General features: G+C 37.7%; 1 protein-coding gene and 1 long non-coding RNA gene across 3 annotated transcripts in view; one reads left to right on the forward strand and one right to left on the reverse strand.

The window, feature by feature from the left end:
• Positions 1 to 12,819, forward strand: part of LOC119527498 — a 60,713-nt gene extending 47,894 nt beyond the window's left edge. Inside the window, exons 2-3 of the long non-coding RNA XR_005215409.1 lie at positions 12,472 to 12,537; positions 12,633 to 12,819. This is a non-coding gene — a long non-coding RNA (uncharacterized LOC119527498). The remainder of the gene's footprint in view (positions 1 to 12,471; positions 12,538 to 12,632) is intronic.
• ZFP69 (ZFP69 zinc finger protein) overlaps positions 1 to 23,129 on the reverse strand; it is a 32,089-nt gene that overhangs the window by 4,047 nt on the left and 4,913 nt on the right. The window contains exons 4-5 of one of the 2 annotated variants that reach the window (XM_037827575.1): positions 2,189 to 2,315; positions 1,763 to 1,858 (exon numbers count right to left, since the gene is read on the reverse strand). In XM_037827575.1, coding sequence (XP_037683503.1) covers positions 1,763 to 1,858; positions 2,189 to 2,315 — 223 coding nt within the window. Of the gene's footprint in view, positions 1 to 1,762; positions 1,862 to 2,188; positions 2,316 to 23,129 lie in introns of both variants that reach the window. The other variant, XM_037827573.1, reaches the window with a different exon arrangement.

The following is a 23,129-nucleotide window of genomic DNA, read 5'->3' on the forward strand; positions in this document are numbered from 1 at the left end:
AAGGAGACAGCTTGGAGCCATCTAGCAAGGGGTTCTGAACTAGAAAGCTGCCTGGACAGGCAAAGTGACCCAGCAGAGAAGAGGTCCACCAGTGCCCAGGGCCTAAGGGAGGGGACTTTCCCACACCCAGCTGGAGGAGGCACTATGGGAATGACTGGAAGGGCAGTGAAGGTTCCCAGGAGGGGTATGAGAGAAAGTAGCAACTATACATCTGCTGCTGAAGAGGGGAGAAGAATCACATGTGCCATTATTCTTATATCATTAAAAAAAATTTTTCCCTGCCCTTTCCCTTTATCTTAGAGTAGAATTTGAGACTTTCAGGCCTGCTCTTTCTAATAGTACTAAATAATGAAATTCCAGAACAATGTGTTGAGAATGTAAGTTTTTTTAATTGACAAGCACTTTTGGAAAACAAATTCAGAAAGATTAAAAAAAGAAGATGCCCTCTCCTCGCTGAGACAGCAGGAGAGACACTAGTTTCAAAACTAGAGTTTTGAACTGAGAACATTCACAGGAACATTAATCTGTCTTTTACTGAAACTTGTATTATTTATATATGATTCTGCTTCCTGTAGTTATTAATCTGTCCCTGGAAGTGTTAATTATACAAAAGAGACTTGTAAGAAACCCAGACTGTAATGGTTTCTATGGTTGCTATGTTCTATTAAAGTATTTTTTAACCTTTAAAATTCTGACTGGTTTCCTTACTTGACAATTTGTTGCACCATTACTAATGTTTCAAGATTTTTTTTTTTTAATACAGAAGGAGCACCAAAATTCCAAATTCTAAATGAATGGAGGCGGTAATAAAGTCTATCCCCTGCAGGCCCCTAATCTTGGTCCTGAATCAGGGAGGGAAGAGAAGGAGAAGAAAAAGACAGGGAAGAGAAGAAGCCGCCTATGTTCCCCTCCCCAGTTCGGCATCCTGGCCCGAAGCAGGCTCAAGCTAGGAGAGAACAGATTTAACTTTGAATGAAGTTGGACATTTTTATTATTGCTCTGAACTAAATATTTTACTAAAATCAGTTACTATTTAAAGCGACTGGACAGGCTATACCAATTACTTAAAGAATAAGAACATGAAAAAAAATGCTTTATATTGTTTAAGGATATACACATATATAGCAAAAGTATGAAGACACATATAAGAAGGACAATATTTAAATTTAGAAAAGTGGTTATTTCAGGGGGATGGGAGGGATACAAAGGGGTTTCACCTCTGTTTTATTTCTGATCTAAGTGGAAGCTACAATGGAATTTGTTCTCTATGTCTTTCTGAATGTATAAAATATTTCATAATAAAAGCAAAGCTTAAGGCGATTATTATATACCACTGGATTTGATAAGAAGGAATCTGGTGGTAATTTTCTTACTGGAGCTTTCATAAAATAGTTATTACAAAAAATTAAAATATATGAGTTAAAAAAAGAATGATAGTTGAAGCTTGAATTGTAAAAAGTAAGTTAGTAAAAAGTGGAAATAGGAAATAGAATGCAAGAGAGAAAATTAAAGATTTGAGGAATGCCTTTGATTGATACAGCCTTAAAATACTGAAGAAAGAGGGAAAATCAAGTTTAGACTTAATGAGGACAAGACCTCTCTTCCATCCAACTCCAGAGAGACTTAGGGGAGGAATCAAGTAAAGAATGGAGTTAACAGAGAGAGGGGTGAAATCAGGGATAGCGCCTACCCTGTCCAGTAGCTCAGCCATCCCTACAACCTGGGAACACGTCTTAGAAGGTTCTATCTGTCTTGGTCTCACCTGAACTGGGATCTCCTGGACCTTCTTTCTCTGTCATCCATGGTTCTTTTCCTTTCTCCAACTGGGAAATCACATTTGGTTTGGGAAGTTGATACCCTGCTTGTGAAGTTAAAAAAAAAAGAATATGAATGTTTACGCTGAGGTCTAAATAGCATCACCAGAATTTAGTTCCACTCCTCTAGTCTTCAGGGCCTCTGGAAACAGAAAGGAGCACAACAGCATGTCCTATTTCTAGCTCTACAAAATAAAGTTGTTCCTCCAAGGAAGTAGAACCAGTTATATCCTGGCTTGGTTTTAAAGGAACAAGACATCTGCAATACAGAACCCAAGGCCAAGTTTCAGGCAATCTACAACACTTAATGAGTTAGAAATAATGACTCGCCTGTAATTGACAAGTTTATGGTCATATGGATAGCCCATTCTTACCCACTGACACCAGGTTCCTGTAGTTTTCCAGCATCACTTCTTGGTACAGATTCTGGTGAGCAGGGGCCAGTCTCCCCCACTCCTCCTGAGTGAAATCCACAGATACGTCCTTGAAGGTCAACAGTTCCTAGAATATCAAATATGTTCAGTTAGAGACCACTTTCACCAAAGTCCAAAGAGTTCTGACAGTATTCTAGGTTCTAAAATATTCTAAGTTAGTTTTACCAGGAGCCTCACCAGCTCTATTTGGAGATTCTCTGGAGATTGCCAAAAATTAAATACAAAGAAGGGCAGATGGTCATAAATGCCTTAGAAAAAAATAAAGCAGGATAAGGGAAATAAGGAATGCCAAAATGAGGGTAGGCAGGCTCTTGTATGTAGGGTGGTTAGGGAAGCCCTCTCTAAAAGGATGATATTTGAATTTAGGGAGAGAAATTGCCATGTGGAAATTTAAGAGGAAAGCATTTTGGGCAGGTGCAAAGGACTTAAAGTGAGAGTTTTCTTAGCTTCTTTGAGGAGTAGGGAGGTGAACAGCATGACTGGAGGCAGGGTAATAAAGGGGAGAGTAGATGAGATCAGAGACATTGGGGTGGGGTGAGAAGGAGAAAGCCTCTTTTCTTTTTTTCACTCAGCACATACTGTCACAAAAACACATGCATCCTTCCTGAGCTTGAATTCTGGGGCTCTGCTGAAGTTTAATCAAAAGACAAAATGGTCTGAAACAGTGGCTTAATTCTTTCCTAGTTCAAATATTGCAAAGATAATAAAGATAAGTCCCTCAGCAGTGGTGATGGGACATTTGCAGTTGGGCTAATCAGATGTAAATTCAATCAAATTAAAGCTGCATCTCAGCCAGAACTCAGCCACAGCTTTAGGGGGATATGAATAACCAGCCTTTCATCTTAACCACCAGACAGAGGAAAGGGCTTAGATTCTCTTGGCAATAAACAGAACAAAATATGAAAATACATATTTCATCCTCCACTGTTCTTTCACATAAAATCTGAACCACAATAAAAAATTATGAGACATGTGAAGGAGGAAAATGTGACCTATAATCAACAAACATCAGTAGAATCAGACTCATATATGACCCAATCATTAGAATGAGAAGACAAAGGAATTTAAAACAACTATTAAAATATATATATTAAAATTTTAGAATTTAATATGGATAGATGGCTGAATTCAGGAGAGATACTGAAATGCAAAAAAGAGAACTCAATGAAAATTCTACAACTTAAAAATATAACATCTGAAAAGATCATTGAATAGGTTTAACAGCAGATTAAATCCTGCTGAAGACAAAAAGACAGGAAACAAGAATATGAAGACTGGACAATATATATTACCCAAACTGAAGCAGCAAGAGAAAAAAAAAAATCTGTGCAACATCAAGTGGTCTAATATACATGTAATTAGAATCCCAGAAGGAAATAAAAGAATGGGCAGAAAAATTACTTGAAGAAATAATGACTGAAATTTTTCCAAATTTGATGGAAGTTCAGAAAATCCTAAAAAAGTAAATACAAAGAAAACCACACCTAGGCACATCACAGTAAAACTGCTGAAAAGCTAAGAAAAAAGAGAAGATACTGAAAGCAGCCAAAAGAAAGTAGGGAAAGGGGGGGACAAAGAAAAGTTAGGGTAAAAAGAAAACAAAAAGAAACAAACAGAAGACATGATATAATAGGCAAAATTTAAACCTGTACCGGGAAACAACTATAAGAATTGCAGTTGACCTCATCAGAAATAACACAAGCTAAAAGATAATACAACAGTATGTTTAAAGTGCTTAAAAAAATGGTCAACCTGGAATGCTATAGTTAGTAAAATATCCTTCAAATGGCAATACAAAGGCATTTTCAGATAAACAAAAACGGTGAGAATTTGTCATCAAAACATCCACACTACAAGAAATGCTAAAGGAAATTATTTAGCAGAAGAAAAATGATTTTACCATATGAAAAATTGGAACTAAAGGAAGGAATGAAGAGTTCTTGAATCGGCAAATATGTGGGTAAGTATAAAAGACTCATTTTTTCCCTTTCTTAATTTCTTTATAAGACAATTGACTGTTAAAAAATAACAATTATGTTGTGAGGTACATAATGCGTAAAGTAAAAGGTATGATGACAACACAAAGAATGGGAAGAAGAAAATGGAAATACAATGTTGTAAGGTTTTTTCATTATATGTGAAGTTGTATAATATTAATTCAAGGTAACTGTGATACATCAAGAATACATATTTTGATCCAGAGAAGATGGCGGCTAGGTGAAACAGGGCAAAAAAACACCTCTGTGAAAAACACTAGATAAAAACCAGAAAGTGACCCAGAATACCGATTACAGCGATGCACCAGCTGGACGGGGTCTGCTGGTTCCCAGGGGCCATATACTTGGTGAAACCGGGAGTCTGCATTCTGAAACTAGTGAGTAAGCTGGATGGAAGACCCGCCGCCACGTGGCAGTCTGGGGAAGCCAGGGTTTGGAGTTTGGAGACTGAAGGGCTCTTTAAAAAAAAAAAAAAAGAAAAGGGAAAAACCCAGGAGCGGCTGCAGCTGCAATAGTGGGAACCATGCAGTAAAACACAGCAAGAGGGGGCTGGGCCGGACTCTCGGTGTGTGGCCTGGAAGATAGCCCGCTGCAGATACCCTTGGGGCCGGGGGAACGGAGGGGAGAGTGGGAAGCTGAAAGAAACCCCGTGGCTAGCAGCTAGCTCCCCGGAGGGCTGGATAAACTCCTGCCCGGGGCGGTGCCCACAGCTCAGAGCTCCACCAGTTGTCCCGGAGCTGGGAAGGAGGAACTGTGTGAGGAGGGGGGTGTTGAGATGCCCTGTTCAGCCATTTTTGCATCAGGCTGAAAGTGCCCCAGCACGGCCAGGTGGCCCGGGGCTTCCCTTGAGGGATGGCATGCACTGGTGATGTAGCATGGCATTCCCTCGGCAGAGGTCCTGGAGGATCGCGGCTGGGCAGGGGGACCCTCTCGGAGAACCCAGGGACACTACGCCAAGTCCAGTGGTTTGTGGGACAGCGAGAGAGAGGGTCTGGGGCTGAAATGAAATGAAGGCTTAGACTCTTGCGGCAGCCTTGAATCTCCGGGAACCTGGGGGATTTGAATATTAAAGCTGTCCTTCCTCCCTGGCCACCCATACACACGCCCCACATTCAGGGCGGACAGGCCAGCAACACAACTAAACTGAGTTCTCCAACCGAACCCCACAAGAATCATTTCCCCACACACCGTGGGGACAAGGTGGAGAACTGACTTCAGGGGTACGGGTGACTCACAGACGCCATCTGCTGGTTAGTTAGAGAAAGTGCACCACCAAACTGTGTTTCTGAAAAATTAGATGGGTATTTTTTTTTACAACTTGAAAGAACCCTATCAAGCAAAGCAAATGCCAAGAGGCCAAAAAACAACAGAAAATCTTAATGCATATGATAAAACCAGACAATATGGAGAATCCAACTCCAAACACACAAATCAACATATCAGAAGAGACACAGTACCTCGCACAATTAATCAAAGACCTACAATCGAGGAATGAAAACATAGCAAAGGATTTAATGACATCAAGAAGACCATGGCCCAGGATATAAGTGACATAAAGAAGACCCTAGAAGAGCATAAAGAAGACATTGCAATGGTAAATAAATAGAAGATCTTATGGAAATAAAAGAAACTGTTGGCCAAATTAAAAAGATTCTGGATATTCACAATACAGGACTAGAGGAAGCTGAACAACATCTCAATGTCCTAGAAGTCCACAGAACAGAAAATGAAAGAACAAAAGAAAGAATGGAGAAAAAAATCGAAAAAATCGAAATGGATCTCAGGGATACGATAGATAAAATAAAACATCCAAACTTAAGACTCATTGGTGTCCCAGAAGGGGAAGAGAAGGTAAAGGTCTAGAAAGAGTATTCAAAGAAATTGTTGGGGAAAACTTCTCCAACCTTCTACACAATATAAATACACAAAGCATAAATGCCCAGCAAACTCAAAATAGAATAAATCCAAATAAATCCACTCCGAGACATATCCTGATCAGACTCTCAAATACTGAAGAGAAGGAGCAAGTTCTGAAAGCAGCAAGAGAAAAGCAATTCACCACATACAAAGGAAACAACATAAGACTAAGTTGTGACTACTCAGCAGCCACCATGGAGGCAAGAAGGCAGTGGAATGACATATTTAAAATTCTGAGAGAGAAAAATTTCCAACCAAGCATACTTTATCCAGCAAAACTCTTCTTCAAATTTGAGGGAGAGCTTAAAATTTTCACAGACAAACAAATGCTGAGAGATTTTGCCAATAAAAGACCTGCCCTACATCAGATTCTAAAGGGAGCCCTACCAACACAGAAACAAAGAAAGGAGAAAGAGATATAGAGAATTTTAACAGACATACATAGTACCTTACATCTCAAATCACCAGGACACTCATTTTTCTCTAGTGATCACGGATCTTTCCCCAGAAGGGACCATAAGCTGGGACATAAAACAAGCCTCAAGAAATTAAAAAAAAAAAAATTGAATATACTCAAAGCACATTCTCCAACCACAATGGAATACAAATAGAAGTCAATAATTTTTGAACTGTAACTCCAATATTTACTTCCTACATGATATAAAATACACAAACTCTAAGGACAAATCAGTGGTTTTGAACTCAATGTAAAATATGTAATTTTAGACAACTATATAAAGGTGGGGGAATGGAGGAGTACAGGAACATAGTTTATGTGTCCTATTGAAGTGAAGGTGGTATCAAAGAAAAACAAGATTGATATAGATTTAAGAGGTTAATTTTAAGCCCCACAGTAAACACAAAGAAATTATCAGAGAATATAACCATAGAGATGAAATGCAGTTTGGGTTAAGAGAAATGGGGGAAGGGGAAATGGGGAGTTAAGAAATGAGTGTAGAGTTGCTGTTTGAGGTGAAGGGAAATTTCTAGTAATGGATGGTGGGAAAGAGCATTACAACATTCTAAATGTGATTAATCCCACTAATGGAAGGCTAGGGAGGGGGTGGAATGGGAAGATTTAGGCTGTATGTATGTTTCCACAACTAAAAAAAAAAAAAAAAAGACAGTCTAAATAGATGACAATTGAATGCCAAGGATAAACTTGGATGGGATTGGAGGATAGAGGACAGGTGGCTCAAAGGGACACAGTTGAGACATAAGGTAAAGGAAATATAGAATGTAAGCTTTGTATCATTGTTGAATCTCTTGTACTTCTTAGCTGCACTTAATGGGGTTACATAAAAGAATGTTCTTGTTCATGGAATGTGTATATGTGAATTATAGTGTATGTTCAAGGATGTGTGCAGCTAGCTCTCACAGGTTCAGAAGAGAGAGCAATAGATGATGGATGATAGATAGGGAAGGAGGGAAAGAAATAGTGATGGGACTGCAGGTTAAAGTTGGTGGATTGAGCTATCGGGGGAGGGGGTCAGGGTATGATGGAATTCTGTGAATGGGGTTAGTATTGTTTTTGCAACTGTTCCTATAACTTTGAATTTATTTCAAAATTTAAAAAAATTGCATTGAAAAAAAAGTGAAACTAAAATATGATTGCATGTAATCCAGATGGGAACAAAATCTGTGTAAGAAACGCAACTGAAACAAAGTATGTCATATATCTCTGTGTGTGTGTGTGTGTGTATTCTGAGAAAATCATATGTGAGATAGAATAGAATTAATATATCTCCTTACAGTCCCCCTTAATAGTCATACACAGAGCTCTGTTTATTTACTTTCCTTTCTCTATTGCTAGATGATGAGGCACTCAAGGGTCAAGATAAAGTTGTATTTGTCTCTGGGTCCCTTTTAGGGCCTGGCACATGGTAGGTTCTCAATAAACATTTATGAATGAACCAATGAATATCTTCTTTAAAAATAAGGATACATATTAAAACTCTAAGAACTAAAGTCTGCCAGGAAGTCGTGTGCTGTGAAGTGCTTTTGACGCCACCTTATCCCAGGCAAAACCTAAACCTACAGATGATTCAAACTGGCCCCATGGATTGGTTTCATAGTTACTTTAAAGTGCCCTTTCACTTATTTTACATTTCCCAGCTCCATCTATCTTAATAAAGTAGTTGCTCAATTAAAAAAAAAAAGTCTACCAGGAACTGATAGGAGAATGTGTTGACAAATCAACAGAACATAGATGGCTGTAGATTCCCAGATGGGGACCCCCACGGCAGTGAGGGCAGCATTGTCCCCCCCTGAGCCCCTTTTCCCTCTGGGTTGCTTGTTAACCCTCTGTCTGGCCCGTCAGCACAGCCTGCACTGTCCTTGGGGCAGACAGCGGAAATAGGTCAATAGTCAGAAAAGGCCACAAACAAGATGCTCTTTATTTCTTGGTATCAGACAAACAGACAGGAGCAGGGCACCTCAGGAACAGGATGTTTTCCTGACAACGGAATCTCGCTTCCTCCTGGGGATGGGAGGAATCTCAGGCCAGGAATTTGGGGGAAGTGTCATTGGCTCAAAGAGAAAACACCAAAAGTGAGAGGCATCATGAAAGGGATAATGTTTCCTTTGTTCATGGCAGGACTCTTGGCTTACTTTGTTTACCCACTGGACTGTGACATCCTCCTGTACAGGGGTTGGGTCTTCACCATCTTTGTCCAAGAAACTCAAAACAGCTGATTAAATTCAAGTGGCATTTGAGTGAGGACTATGTGCTGCTATATCGATTGACAGAATGAATGGATGGAGACCCATTTTTGTCTCAGTTCCCCTCCTGGGCCTTTTAATTGGAGACATCAGAATGAGTAAGCATTTGGGCATTCATTCAAAAATATGCACTGAGTTAGTTTCTAGTATGTTCCAGGCACAGCTGTGTCTCCTATGATCGTGGAGTTCATTTGTTCTACCCTAGCTCCAACGGGCATTTTAAATCTACTCCACTCTACACATTTTGACTTAGGGGATATTTTCCCTCTTTTGAAGGAAAGTAGATTCCACACCTAGGTATATACTGAAGAGAATGAAATCATAGGTGTACGCAAAAAATTGTATGCAATTGGGGTGAGGGATGGGGAGAGATGGGTAGGGAGTTTCTCTTTGGGGTGATGGTAAAGTTTTGGTAATGGATAGTGGTATACCTATATCTGCTCTAATAAAAAAAATATACACAGATATTCATAGCAGCATTTTTCATAATTGCCAAAGAATGGAAACAAGCTAAATGTCTATCAAGCAATTAATGGATAAATAAACGTGGTATATCCATACAACAGGATATTCTTTGAGAATTAAAAAAATGAAGTACTGATACATGCTACAACATGGATGAACCTTGGAAACATTATGCTAAGTGAAAAACTTCAGTCACAAAAGCCTACGTATTATATGGTTCCATTTATAAGAAATGTCCAGAATAGACAAATCTGTAGAGACAGAAAGCAAATTAGCCAGGGGCTGGGGGAAGGGATGAATGTGGAATGACTGCTAATGGGTATGGGTTTCTTTGGGGCGTGATGAAAATGTTTTGGAATTAATTGTGGTGACAGTTGCACAACTCTGTGAATATACTGAAAAGTATTGAATTGTACACTTTACATGGCTGAACTGTGTGGTATGTGACTTATATTTCAATAAAGCCGCTAGAAAAAAAAAGAATACATATTTTAATAGCTAGAGCAACTACTAAAATAAATAAAAAAGCTATAGGTAAAAAGTCATTGGAGAACATAAAAAGGAATACTAAAAATCAACACAATCCAAAAGAAGGCAGAAAAGGGAGGAATACAGAAACATAGACGGGGAAAGTAGTAAACAAAACAAGAATATATACATAAACCCAACCATAGTAATAATTACTTTAACTTAAAATGGATAAACAAGCAAGACGCAGCTATATTTTAGGTGGTCACACTTTTGATATAAAGTCACATATGTTAAAAGTAAAAGTTATGCATAGATGTTAAAGTTCACAATAAAAATGAAAAAAAAATTTAAGAAGTAAAAGGATGGAAAAGACTATACCAAGCAAACAATAATTAAAAGAAAGCTGGAGTGGCTATATTAAATCAGAGAAATGCACTTCAGGAAAAGGAGTATTACTAGGGATAGAGAGGGACATTTCCCAATGATAAAAGGGTAAACTCATCAAAAAGATATAACAATCCTAAACGTTTATGCATCTAATAATAGAATTTCAAAATAAATAAAGAAAAATTGACAGAACTAAAGAGAGATATAGATAAAACCACAATTATAGGTAGAGATTTTAACACTCCTCTCTTAGTAATTGATACAAGTAGACAAAATTCATTGAAGATACAGATTTAAGTAACACTATCAACTAACTTAACCTAATTGACTTTTATAGAACACATCTAACAACTGCAGAATACAAATTCTTTTTTTAATTAAACTTTTTATTTTAAGATATAATTATAGATTCATATACAGTTGTATGGAATAACACAGAAAGATTCTATATACCCCAAATGGTAAAATCTTGCAAAAATACAGCATACTATCACAACTAGGATAATTGATATTGAAGATACAGAACTTTTCTATCACCACAAAGATCCCCTGAGTTGCCCTTTTATAGCATCATACTTCCAGCCCCCTCCCTTTAAATCCTGGTAACTGCTGTGTTTTCAATTTCTATAATTTTGTCATTTCAAGAATGTTATATTAGTGGAATCAAACAGTATGTAACTTTTGGGATTGGCTTTTTTCACTCACCATCCTTCTCTGGAGATTCATCCAGATGGTTGCATACATAAATAGTTTGTTCCTTTTTATTACTGAGTAGTATTCCATGGTATGGATGTACCACAGTTTAACCATTCACCTGCTGAAGGACATATGGGTTGTTCTAGTTCGCTAATGCTGCTGGCATGCAAAACACCAGAAATGGATTGGCTTTTATAAAGGGGGTTTATTTGGTTGCACAGTTACAGTCTTAAGGCCATAAAGCATCCAAGGTAATGCATCAGCAATCGGGTACCTTCACCAGAGGATGGCCAATGGTGTCCGGAAAACCTCTGTAGCTGGGAAGGCACATGGCTGGCATCTGCTCTGGAGTTCTGGTTTCAAAATGGCTTTCTCCCAGGACGTTCCTCTTAAGGCTTCAGCTTCTCTCCAAAATGTCACTTTCAGTTGCTCTTGAGGCATTTATCCTTTCTTAGCTTCTCCAGAGCAAAAGTCTGCTTTCAAAAGCCATCTCCAAAATGTCTCTGTAAGCTGAAGCTCCTCTCTCAGTTCCAGTGTGTTCTTCAAGTGTCTCTCTTGGCTGTAGCTCCTCTTCAAAACATCACTCACAGCTGCACTGAGTTCCCTCTGTCTGTCAGCTCATTTATATGGCTCCAGTGACTCAACTTAGACCCACCCCAAATGGGTGGAGCAACACCTCCATGGAAATTATCCAATCAGAGTCATCACCCACAGCTGGATGGGGCGCATTCCAAAGAAACACTCAAAGAATTACAATCTAATCAACACTGATAATGTCTGCCCACACAAGATTACATCAAAGATAATGGTGTTTGGGGGGACATAATACATTCAAACTGGCACATGGGTGTTTCCAGTTTTGGACAATTACAAATAAAGCTGCTATAAACATCTGAGTATATATATAGGTTTTTGTGTGACCATAGTTTTCATTTCTCTGGGATAGGTGTTGCTGGATTGTATGGTAGTTGCAGGTTTAGATTTTTAAGAAACCGACAAACTTTTCCAGAGTGGTTATACCATTTTACATTCCCACCAAAAATGTATGAGTGCTCATTTCTCTACATCTTGCCAGCATTTGACATTGTCACTATTTTTTTTTATTTTAGCCATTCTGATAGGTATGTAGTGATATCTCATTGTGGTTTTATTTTTCATTTCCCAAATAGCTAAATGATGTTAGATTACCCCCCCAAATTTATTTTTGAGCAATTGTAAATGGTACTGTATTTTAATTTTGCTCTCCAGACATTCCTTGTTAGTATATACAAATAAAGTTAATTTTTGTGTGTTTATCTTGTAATGAGCAACGTTGCTGGACTCACTTGAAAATTCTTTTACAGATTCTTTGGGATTTTATGTATAGAATAGCATGTCAACTGCAAGTAAGGACAGTTTTATTTCTCACCCATTTTATGCCTTTTATTTCTTTTAGCACTTGAAAAATGTGCCATTTCATTCTGGTCTCCATGGTTTCTGTAGAGAATCTGCTATCATTCAAATTATTTTTTCCCTATAGGTAAGGTAGTGTGTGTCACTCACAAGATTTTTTTTGTCTTTAAATTTCAGAAGTTTGACTATGAAGCATCTTGGTGTGAATTTCTTTGGGTTTCTCCTGTTATCCTTCTTGAATATGTAAGTTTATGTGCTTTGTCAAATTTGGGAAGTTTTCAGTCATTGTTTCTTCAAGTACTTTTTAAGCCTGACCCTCTTTTCTCTTGTCTTTCCAGGACTCTGATGACAGGAATTTCCAGGACTCTGATTATAGTCCCACAGGTCCTTGAGGCTCTGTTTATTTTTCTTTTCAGTCTGTTTTCTCTCTGTTGTTCAGACTTGGTAATTTGGTAATTTCTATTTCTTTGCCTTCAAGTTCATGGATTCTTTCCTTTATCCCTTCCAATCTGCTACTGATTCTATCCACTGAGTTTTTATTTCCATTATTGTATTTTTTCCATACTAAAAATTCCATTTGATTCTTCTTTATATCTTCTATTTCTTTGCTAATAATTTCCATTTTTTCAAGTTATTTTTGTAAGTCTCATGGAAGCATTTTTATGATGGTGTTCCAGTTTGCTAATGCTGCCATTTTGCAAAACACCAGAAATGCACTGGCTTTTATAAAGGGGATTTATTTGGTTACAAAGTTACAGTCTTAAGGCCATAAAGTATCCAAGGTGAGGCATCACCAATAGGGTACCTTCACTGAAGGAAGGCCAATGGCATCCGGAAAACCTCTGTCAGATGGGAAGGCATGTGGCTGGCATCTCCTCTGGGATTCTGGTTTCAAAATGGTTTTCTCCCAGGATGTTTCTCTCTAGGTGTTTGGGGGTATTCTCTTAGTTTCTCCCAGGTAAACTCTGGAGTAGCAAAAATCTACTTTCAATGGCCATCTTCAAAATATCTCTGTTGGCTGCAGCTCCTCTTCAAAATGTCACTTCTCAGTTGCTCTGAAGTCCCTGGTTTGTGAGCTCTTTTATAGGACTCCAGTGAACTAATCAAGACCCACCCTGAATGGGTGGGGCCATGTTTCCATGGAAACATTCAATCAAGAGGTCACACCCTAATCAAAGGTGTCATTTGGGTGGGTCAAATCTCCATGGAAACAATCAGAAGGTTCCAACCTAATCAATGCTAATACATCTGCCCCCACAAGACTGCATTAAAGAATATGGCTTTTTCTGGGTGACATAATATATACAAAACAGCACAGATGGCTACTATAATAAAGATAATTTTAAAATCTCTGTCATCTCAGTGTTGGTACCTACTGATGGTCTTTTCATTCAGTTGGAATTGGTCCTGGTTTTTGGTATAAATGGGATTTTTCTTTAAACCTGGACATTTCAGGTTTTACATTACGGAACTCTGGATTTTATTTAAATCTCTGTTTTAGTTAGCATCCTCTGATACTACTCTGGCAGGGGAAGGGGCCACAGCCTCATTACTGCCAAGTGGGGGTGGAAATCTAGATCCCCATGCAGCCTCCATTGACAAACAAGGCAGGTGTGGGAGTTCCAGCTCCCACTAGGTCTCCACTGACAACTCCCAGGCTGGGAGGCATAGGAGCATCTCTTTATTATTGCTCTCTACATGGCTTCCGCAGATACCCAGTGAGTGGGGTTGGGTATGGCCTCAATCCTGCTGAATAATGGCAAAATTCCTGACTCTTTACTAGGTTTCCCTCATTACCACCTTGGCAGGGGGTTGGGACACCTTGTTACAGCCTGGGAAGGGTAGAAGTCTTAGCTCCCCACTTGACTTTTGCTAGTATGGGTAGAGATGGGGCTACAGTTTTTTCCCATGGTGTTTAGCTAGTATAGAGGTATTATTGTCTAAAGCCTTTTGTCTTGCTAGGCTGACCCATTCCTGGTCCTTGGCTACAGAGAGCAGACTTTTGTTAGAGCTTTTTCATCTGTGCCCATTGGCATTTCTGGGTTACTGGTTTCTTCACCACTAAGCCTGGGATATATGTGGCAAAAGGAAAACCCAGGGAACTTACCACTGTATCAGTCCTTGGATCCCAAGTTTCCTAGCCTGCCTGCCCTTTTCTGTCCACCTTTGAAATCACAATGGAAATTAGAAAATAATGAAAATACACCATAAAATTTGTGAAACACAGCTAAAGCCAGGTACAGAGCAGCAAAGTTATAGCTTTAGATGCTGTGCTGGTTTGAATGTATTATGTCCCTCAAAGCACCATTTTCTTTGATGTAATCTTGTGTGGGTGGACATATCAGTGTTGATTAGATTGTAATTCTTTGAGTGTTTCCATGGAGATGCACCCCACCCAACTATGGGTGATGACTGTGATTGGATAATTTCCATGGAGGTGTTACCCCACTCATTCAGGGTAGGTCTAAATTACATCACTGGAGCCATATAAATGAGCTGACAAACAGAAGGAATGCAGTGCAGCTAAGTGACATTTTGAAGAGGAGCTACAGCCAAGAGGGACACTTTGAAGAATGCACAGAATATGAGAGAGTAGCTGCAGATGAGAGACAGTTTGAAGACAGCCACTGAAAGCAGCCTCTTGCTCTGGATAAGCTAAGAGAGGAAAAACACCCCAAGAACAACTAAGAGTGACATTTTTGAGGAACTGCAGCCTAGAGAGGAATGTCCCGGGAGAAAGCCATTTTGAAACCAGAATTTTGGAGCAGACGCCAGCCACGTGCCTTCCCAGCTAACAGGTTTTCTGGACACCACTGGTCAACCTCCAGTGAAGGTATCTGATTGCTGATGTGTTACCTTGGACACTTTATGGCCTTAAGACCAAATAAACCCCCTTTTATAAAAGCCAATCCATCTCTGGTGTTTTGCATTCTGGCAGCATTAACAAACTAGAACAGATGCTTATATTAAAAAAGAAGAAAGGTTACAATCAGTTATCTAAGAATCTACCTTTTGAAGCTAGAAAAAGAGAAAAATGAATCCAATGTGAGTAGAAAGGAAGAAATAATAAAGATAAGAGTGGAGATCAATGAAATAGAAAACAGACAAATAATAGAGAGATTAACAAAACCAGAGGTTGATTCTTTGAAAAAAATCAATAAAACTGATAAACCTCTAGCATACTAATAAAGGGAAAAAATAAAGAAAACCCAAAATTTATTGCATTTCTATATATTAGCAATTAAATATTTTAAGAATGCCATTTATGATAGAATCAAAGAAACATAAAATTCTTGGGAATATATTTCTGAAAACTACAAGATGTTACTGAACTAGAATTTAAAAGACCTAAATAAATGGAAAGATATACCATGTTCACTGATTGGAAGACTCAATGGCCCTGAGATATCAACATCCCAAATTTATCTATAATTCAATGCAATGCCGATAAAAATTTGGGCATGTTTTTCTTTTTGGTAGAAATCGACAATCTAATTTTAAAATGTAATTTGCAAAGGACCTAGAATAGCCAAAACAATCGTGGACAAAAATGATTTCAAGATTTACTAAAAAAGTATGAGTCATCAAACACTGTAGTATTGGCATAAGCATAAATAAACAGACCCATGGATTATAACTGAAAGCTCAGAAATGGATCCACACATAGTCAGCTAATTGATTGTTTTCTACAAAGGTGTGATGGTTAGGTTCAACTTGGCCAGGTTAACTTGGCCAGATGATGGTACCCAGTTGTCTGGTCAGACTAGCACTGGCCTAACCGTTACTGCAAGGACATCTGTGGCTGATTAATAAACCAGAAGGCTGTGACTGATTACATCAACGAAGGGCATGTCTTCCACAAGAGAATGCCGTTACCTGGATTTAATCCAATCAGCTGTAGACTTTTAAGTGAGAAAAATAGAAGACCTTCACTTCTTCTTCAGCTAACCAGCAAAGTGATTCCTGAGGAGTACATCAAAGTTGCTGGTTCATTATTGAGGAGTTCATTGAACACGTTCATCAAAGTTTCCAGTTCACTGCCTGAGGAATTCATTGAACATCTTCACTGGAATTGCCAGTTTGCTGCTTGCCCTATGGAATTTGGACTCGTGCATACCCACAGTTGCGTGAGACACTTTTATAAAATATTTATAGATATCTCTTGTTGATTCTGTTTCCTTAGAGAACTCTAACTAATACAAAAGGTGTCACAGCAATTCTATTAAGTAAGGAAAGTCTTTTCCACACATGGTGCTGGAACTACTGAACACAATATGGGAAAAAAAGATGTACCTCAATTTTTACCTCACATAATACACAAATATTAATTCAAGATGGGTTTTAGACCTAAATGTAAAAGCTAAAACCATAAAGCTTATAATATAAAGACAGGAGAAAATATTTGTGATCTTAGGGTTGGCAAAGAATTCCTACATAGGACACAAAAAGCACCAATCTTAAAGGAAAAAAATTGATAAATTGGACTTAGCACTTAATCAAAATTAAAAATTTTGTTCATCAAAAGACAGCACTTAGAAAATAAATATTCACAATTCAAATATTTGACAAAAGGCTAGTATACAGAATATATTAAAAACTCACAACCCTCAATAATGAAAATCAAACATTCCAATAAAATTTGGGCACAGACTTTTGAACAAACACTTCACAAAAGAAGACATACAAATAGCACATGAAAAAGTGCTCAATATCTCTAGCCATCTGGGAAATGCAATTTAAAACCACAATGAGATACAACTTTGCACAAAGTAGGATAGCAAAAATTAAAGAAAGACAATATCAAATATTTGCAAGGAGGTACAATAACGAGAACTGTCAAACACTGCTGGATGGAGTGTAACATGGTATAACTACTCTGGTAAACTGTTAAGCAATTTTTTATGAAGTTAAATATACATCAATTCAAAAATTCCACTCTTTTTCCAAAAGAAATGAAAACATATATCCACAAAATGACTGAACAAGAATGTTCATAACAGCTTTATTCATAATAATTAAAAACTTGAAACAACTTAATTTCCATCCATAGGAGAATGGATAGACAAGTTGTGGTATATTCATACAATGGAATACTACTCAGCAATAAAAAGTATGAACTACTGACAAATGCAACAACTTGGATGAATCTCAAAAACATTATGTTGGGCTTTTCCTCCTCAGCCTGGTTCAGTGTGACTTCTACTGGCTGCACCAAGTGACAAACCCAGATTTGGGAAGTGCCTCTTCTACACACCTGGACTCATATGAGAAGACTAAGAAATTAAAGGAAGGCATCAAAGGCAACCAAAGCTGCTGGAGAGTGGGAGAAATCGCAAAAAGGAGAGAGATGGAAGAGGAATTTCAAATTCTATGCACAAATTCTGGACAATTCTGTGGGTGAATCCTGAACCACACAAACTGGCGGCAGATGGCAGGAATCCAAACTGACAGCATAAATCTTGCAACAGTTGAGAAAAAGTTTGAAATTACCTGCTAAAAGAAAGACATCAGCACACTTTATAAAAAGACAAAGAACTTAAAGTCTTTACAACATATCTTTGATAATATCCAGGATATAATCCAAAATTACATGACATAAGAAGAACCAAGGAAATGTGACCCAACCTAAAGGGCAAAGACCATCAATTGAAGCCAACCCTTCTTGGATGACCTAGATGTTGAAACTATTAGACAGAGATTTTAAGCAGCTATTAAAACTCTGTTCAACGGCTCTAAGATGGCAGCACGGAGAGGAGTAGAAGCTATTTAGTCCCCCTAGAACAACTAATAAACAACTAGGAACAACTAGTAAATAATCCAGAATAACTGTGGGGGACAAATGTGACCGTCCACTCATTATACACCAACCTGAACTGGGAGGAATGCCTGAGGTCGCAGCATAAAATCTGTAAGTAAAAACTGTGGATCCAAGCCAGGAGCCCCCTCCCCCCATGGCCCAAGCTGCAAAGCCTCATGGTAAACTGCTCTCTTTGAGCAAGTGAATACAGTCAGCTGAGCAACTGGAGTTTCAATTAACAAATGTGGACTGCTCCATACAAGCTATGAATCCCCAAAAAGCAGACAGAGGCTTTGGGTGATGACTGACCTTGGAGAGTCAGAGGGTGGCCGTGGACTGGGCCTGAAGGGGGCTTTCTGTCCCTGTTTTGGCTCAGTGGAGAAAGTCTCAGCCATTTTCAGTTCCCAGTGCTCTGACCCCAGACAAGGATGGAGATAGTACAGGCAGAAAGAGACCACTCAAATGCTAATGACCTCTTCCTAGGGAGACTATCTTCCCTAAGAGGAAAGAGGTGGGGCCCAGCTCTACTACCTGCCTTCCATTCAGAACCAGACCCCAGAGCCCTGGGGTAAAACAGCCACGGGCCACACCTCCTTACACCAGCCTGGAGTGACATGCTGACAAGTGCTGTCTGCTGGGCAGAAAAGCACAGTGACTTGAGGTCTCACAGGGTGTACCAATTTTCTAAGACACACCCTCAGGGAAACTGGATACTGAATATTTCTTCCTTCTGGGACCTGAGCCCATTTTGGTATGGGAAAACCTGATTGGGGTAACCAAGAAACTAAGGAAACCATGCCTAAACAATAGAAAACTACAACCTACACGAAGAAAAATGAAGTTATGGCCCATTCAAAAGAACAAACTTACACTTCAACTGAGATACAGGAATTTAAACAACTAATACTTAATCAATTCAAAAAGTTTAGGGAAGATATGGCAGAAATGATGAACCATATAATGAAAACACTGGGCATACATAGGGTAGAAATTGAAAGTTCGAGAAACCAACTGGCAGAATCTATGGAAATTGAAAGGCACAACACAAGAAATGAAAGACACAATGGAAACATACAACAGCAGATCTCAAGAGGCAGAAGAAAACATTCAGGAACTGGAGAACAACGCACCTGAAAGTCTACATACAAAAGAATAGATAGAGAAAAGAATGGAAAAATATGAGCAACATCTCCGGGAACTTAAGGACAAAATGAAAATTAGGAATGTACGTCTCACTGGTGTCCCAGAAGGAGAAGAGAAGGGAAAGGGGGAAGAAGCAATAATAGAGGAAACAATCAATGAAAATTTCCCATATCTTATGGAAGACATAAAATTACGGATCCAAGAAGCTCAGCATACCCCAAACAGAATAGATCTGAATAGGCCAACACCAAGACACTTAATAATCAGATCATCAAACATCAAAGATAAAGAGAGAATCCTGAAAGCAGCAAGAGAAAAGCAATCCATCACATACAAAGGAAGCTTGATAAGACTATGTGCGGATTTCTCAATAGAAACCATGGAGGCAAGAAGGAAGTGGGGTGATATATTTAAGATACTGAAAGAGAAAAACCATCAACCAAGAATCCTATATCCGGCAAAACTGTCCTTCAAATACGAGGGAGAGCTTAAAATATTCTCTGAGAAACAGACAACGAACAGTTTGTGAACAAGATACCTGCTCTACAGGAAACACTAAAGGAAGCACTGAAGACAGAAAGGAAAAGACAGGAGTGAGAGGTTTGGAAAACAATTTTGGGAGATAGTAGCACAGCGATGTAAGTACACTGAACAAAGATGACTATAAGCATGGTTGAAAGAGGAAGGTTGGGACCATATGGGACACCAGAACAAAAGATGAAAGATAAAGACTGGGACTGTATAATTCAGGGAAACCTAGGGTGCTCAGCAAGTGTAATAAAAGGTACAAATATGTTTTTACATGAAGTAGAACAAATGAATATCAACATTGCAAGTTGTTAAAAATAGGGTGGGATTGGGGGGAAAATACAATCAATGCAAACTAGAGACTATTATTAACAGAAACATTGTATTATGCTTTCTTCAATATAACAAAGGCAATATAGCAAACCCAAATGCTTATGGGGGGGGAGGGTAGGGGAAGGGTATGGGACTCCTGGCATTGTTGTCTGACTCTTTATTCTACTTTAGGTTAATGCTGTCTTTCCTTTTGTTGCTTTCTAACTGTCATGTTTTTTTTCCCTTTCTTTTTTCCTTTTCTTTTGTCTCTCTGCCTTCTTTGACTCTTCCTCCTTCTTTGTGGAAGAAATGGAGATGTCCTTATATAGATAGTGGTGATGATGGTGAATACATAATTACATGACTATACAGGGAACCAACAATTGTTTTACTTAGGACAGAATGCATGGTGTGTGAACAAAACCATCTTAAGAAAAATGGGCACTATATTGAGTAAAGTAAGACAGACACAAAAGGACAAATATTGCAGGGTCTCACTGATATGAACTAATTATAATATATAATTAGACATGAAATATAAGTTACCAGGATATAGAATGAAGCTAAAGAATGGGGAGCGGTTGCTTATTATGAGCAGAATGTTCAACGTGAACTTAAACATTTGGAAATGGACAGAGGTGATGGTAGCATGTTGTGAGAATAACTAACAGTGCTGAAAGGTGTGTGAAGGTGGTGGAAAGGGTAAGCTCAGAGTCACATATGTCACCAGAAGGAAAGTGGACGTTAAAAGATAGGAATGTATAAAACAGAATCCTGTGGTGGACAATGTCCATGATTAACTGTACAAATATTAGAAATCTCTCTCATGAACTAGAATAAATATATGACAGTATAACTAGAAGTTAATAATAGAGAGGCATATAGGAAAAAAATATATACCTATCACAAACTATATACTACAGTTAGTAGTATTTTAACATTATTTCATCAACAGTAACAAATGTACTATACCAAGACTATGAATCAATAATGGAGGGGGGGTGGTTAGGGGTATGGGAGGATTTGAATTTCCATTTTTTGTCTTTATTTCTTTCCTGGAGTAATGAAAATGTTCTAAAAATTGAAAAAAAAATTAATTGTGGTGATGGATGCACAGCTGTATGATGGTACCATGGGCAACTGATTGTATAATTTGGATCTCTGGATAGTTGTATGGTATGTGAACAATCTCAATAAAATATATATACATATATATTTTTTTAAAAACCCTCACAAGAAGTCACCAAAATTTCCTAGACATATAAATAGGATAACAAGATTCAAAAATCAACATTAGAAACTGAATGAAGAGTAAGGTGGGATGAGGGGGATGATTTAGTTGTTCTTTTTTGCTTTTATTTTTTATTCTTATTCTTGTTCTTTCTGGTATAAGGAAAATGTTCAAAAATAAGATTGTGATGAATGCATAACTATATGATGGTAATATGAACAGCTGATTGTATACCATGGATGAGTATATGGTATGTGACTATATCTCAGTAAAACTGAATTTAATTAAAAAAAAACTCTGTTCAATAAGGTAAAGAAGACACAATGGTAAATGAATGAAAAATAAGACATCTCACCAAAGAGAATATATTAAAAGGAACCAAATTTAAATTTAAAACTGAAAAATAAAACATTTGAATAAAAATTTTACTCAATGGATTGAATGGCAGAATGGAGGAGAAGGAGGAAAGGGCAAGTGAATTTATTATAAATCAGTAGAATTTTCCTAATTGAAGAAGCCAGAGAAGACAGATTGAAAAAAAATTAACAAAATCTAGGGACCTGTGGGATATTATCAAATTACAGGCAAGTGGAGTTCCAGAAATAGAGGAGACAGAGAAAGAAAATAGGGTCTAAAAAATGTAGAAGTAATGTCAGAAAATTTCTCTAATTTGGCAAGAGACATAAATTTACAGACTCCAAAAGCTCAGAGAGCCACAAACAATGTATATGAAGAAAACCATGCTTAGAAATATCGAAGTCAAACTGTTAAAGAGCAAAATTAAATAGCAAACTTTGAAGACAGCCAGAGAAAAATGATACATTATATACAGTGAGCAATGATTCTAATGACTGCAGACTTCTGCTCAAAAGCCATGGAGTCCAAGAAACAGTGGAACAATATCTTAAATACATATGACTGTATTTATAATTATAAAAGTGTCTAGTGAGGGTTACAATGTATGTGGATGCTATACACACAAACATTATAACATAAAGGATGGTGGAGTAGTAAATGGACCTACACATTTGCAAGATGTTTACATTTTATATGAATTGGCACAATATTAACTCTAGGCTGTGAAAAGATAAGGATGGATATGAAATTCCTAGAACAAACTATTAGAACTAATACGTTAATTTAATAAGGTCACATGATATAAGATAAATAACAAAATAAATTGCATTTCTAAGCACCAGCAGCAAAATTTGGAAAATAATAGTTAAATATTTTATCTACATTAACTTCAAAAAATAAAATACTTATTTACAATAGCTTCAAAACTACTGACAAATACATTTAACAAAACATGTATAAGACCTACAGTGGAAAACTACAAAATATTGCAAAGAGAAATTAAAGACCTAAATCTATAGAGAGATTCACCATGTTCATAGCATGGAACACTCAATATGGTTAAGATGTCAATTTTCCCAAATCAGTGATAGATTTATTACAATCTCAATCAAAATTTCAGCAGGCTATCAAAGAGAAATAGATTTTCAAGTAGATTCTAAAATTGATGTGGAAATCCAAAAGATCCAGAACAGCCAACTCTTTTTTAAAGGAACAAATTTGGAGAATTCACACTACCTGATTTCAGTACTTACTATAAAAGTTGGGTAATCAAGATAGTGTGATAACTGAAAAAGTTTCATCAGAAAATTAATTGCCAAGCATTATTCCATTGTATGGATAGACATGGTTTGTTTATCTATTCATCTCTTGATGAACATTTAAGCTGTTTCCAGATTTTTTGAGTATTATGAATAAATATTCTATGAGCAAAACAAAAACAAAAACAAAAACACATTATGTTGGTTG

This window comes from Choloepus didactylus, chromosome 2, assembly GCF_015220235.1.
Source record: "Choloepus didactylus isolate mChoDid1 chromosome 2, mChoDid1.pri, whole genome shotgun sequence".
Taxonomy (NCBI): Eukaryota; Metazoa; Chordata; class Mammalia; order Pilosa; family Megalonychidae; genus Choloepus; species Choloepus didactylus.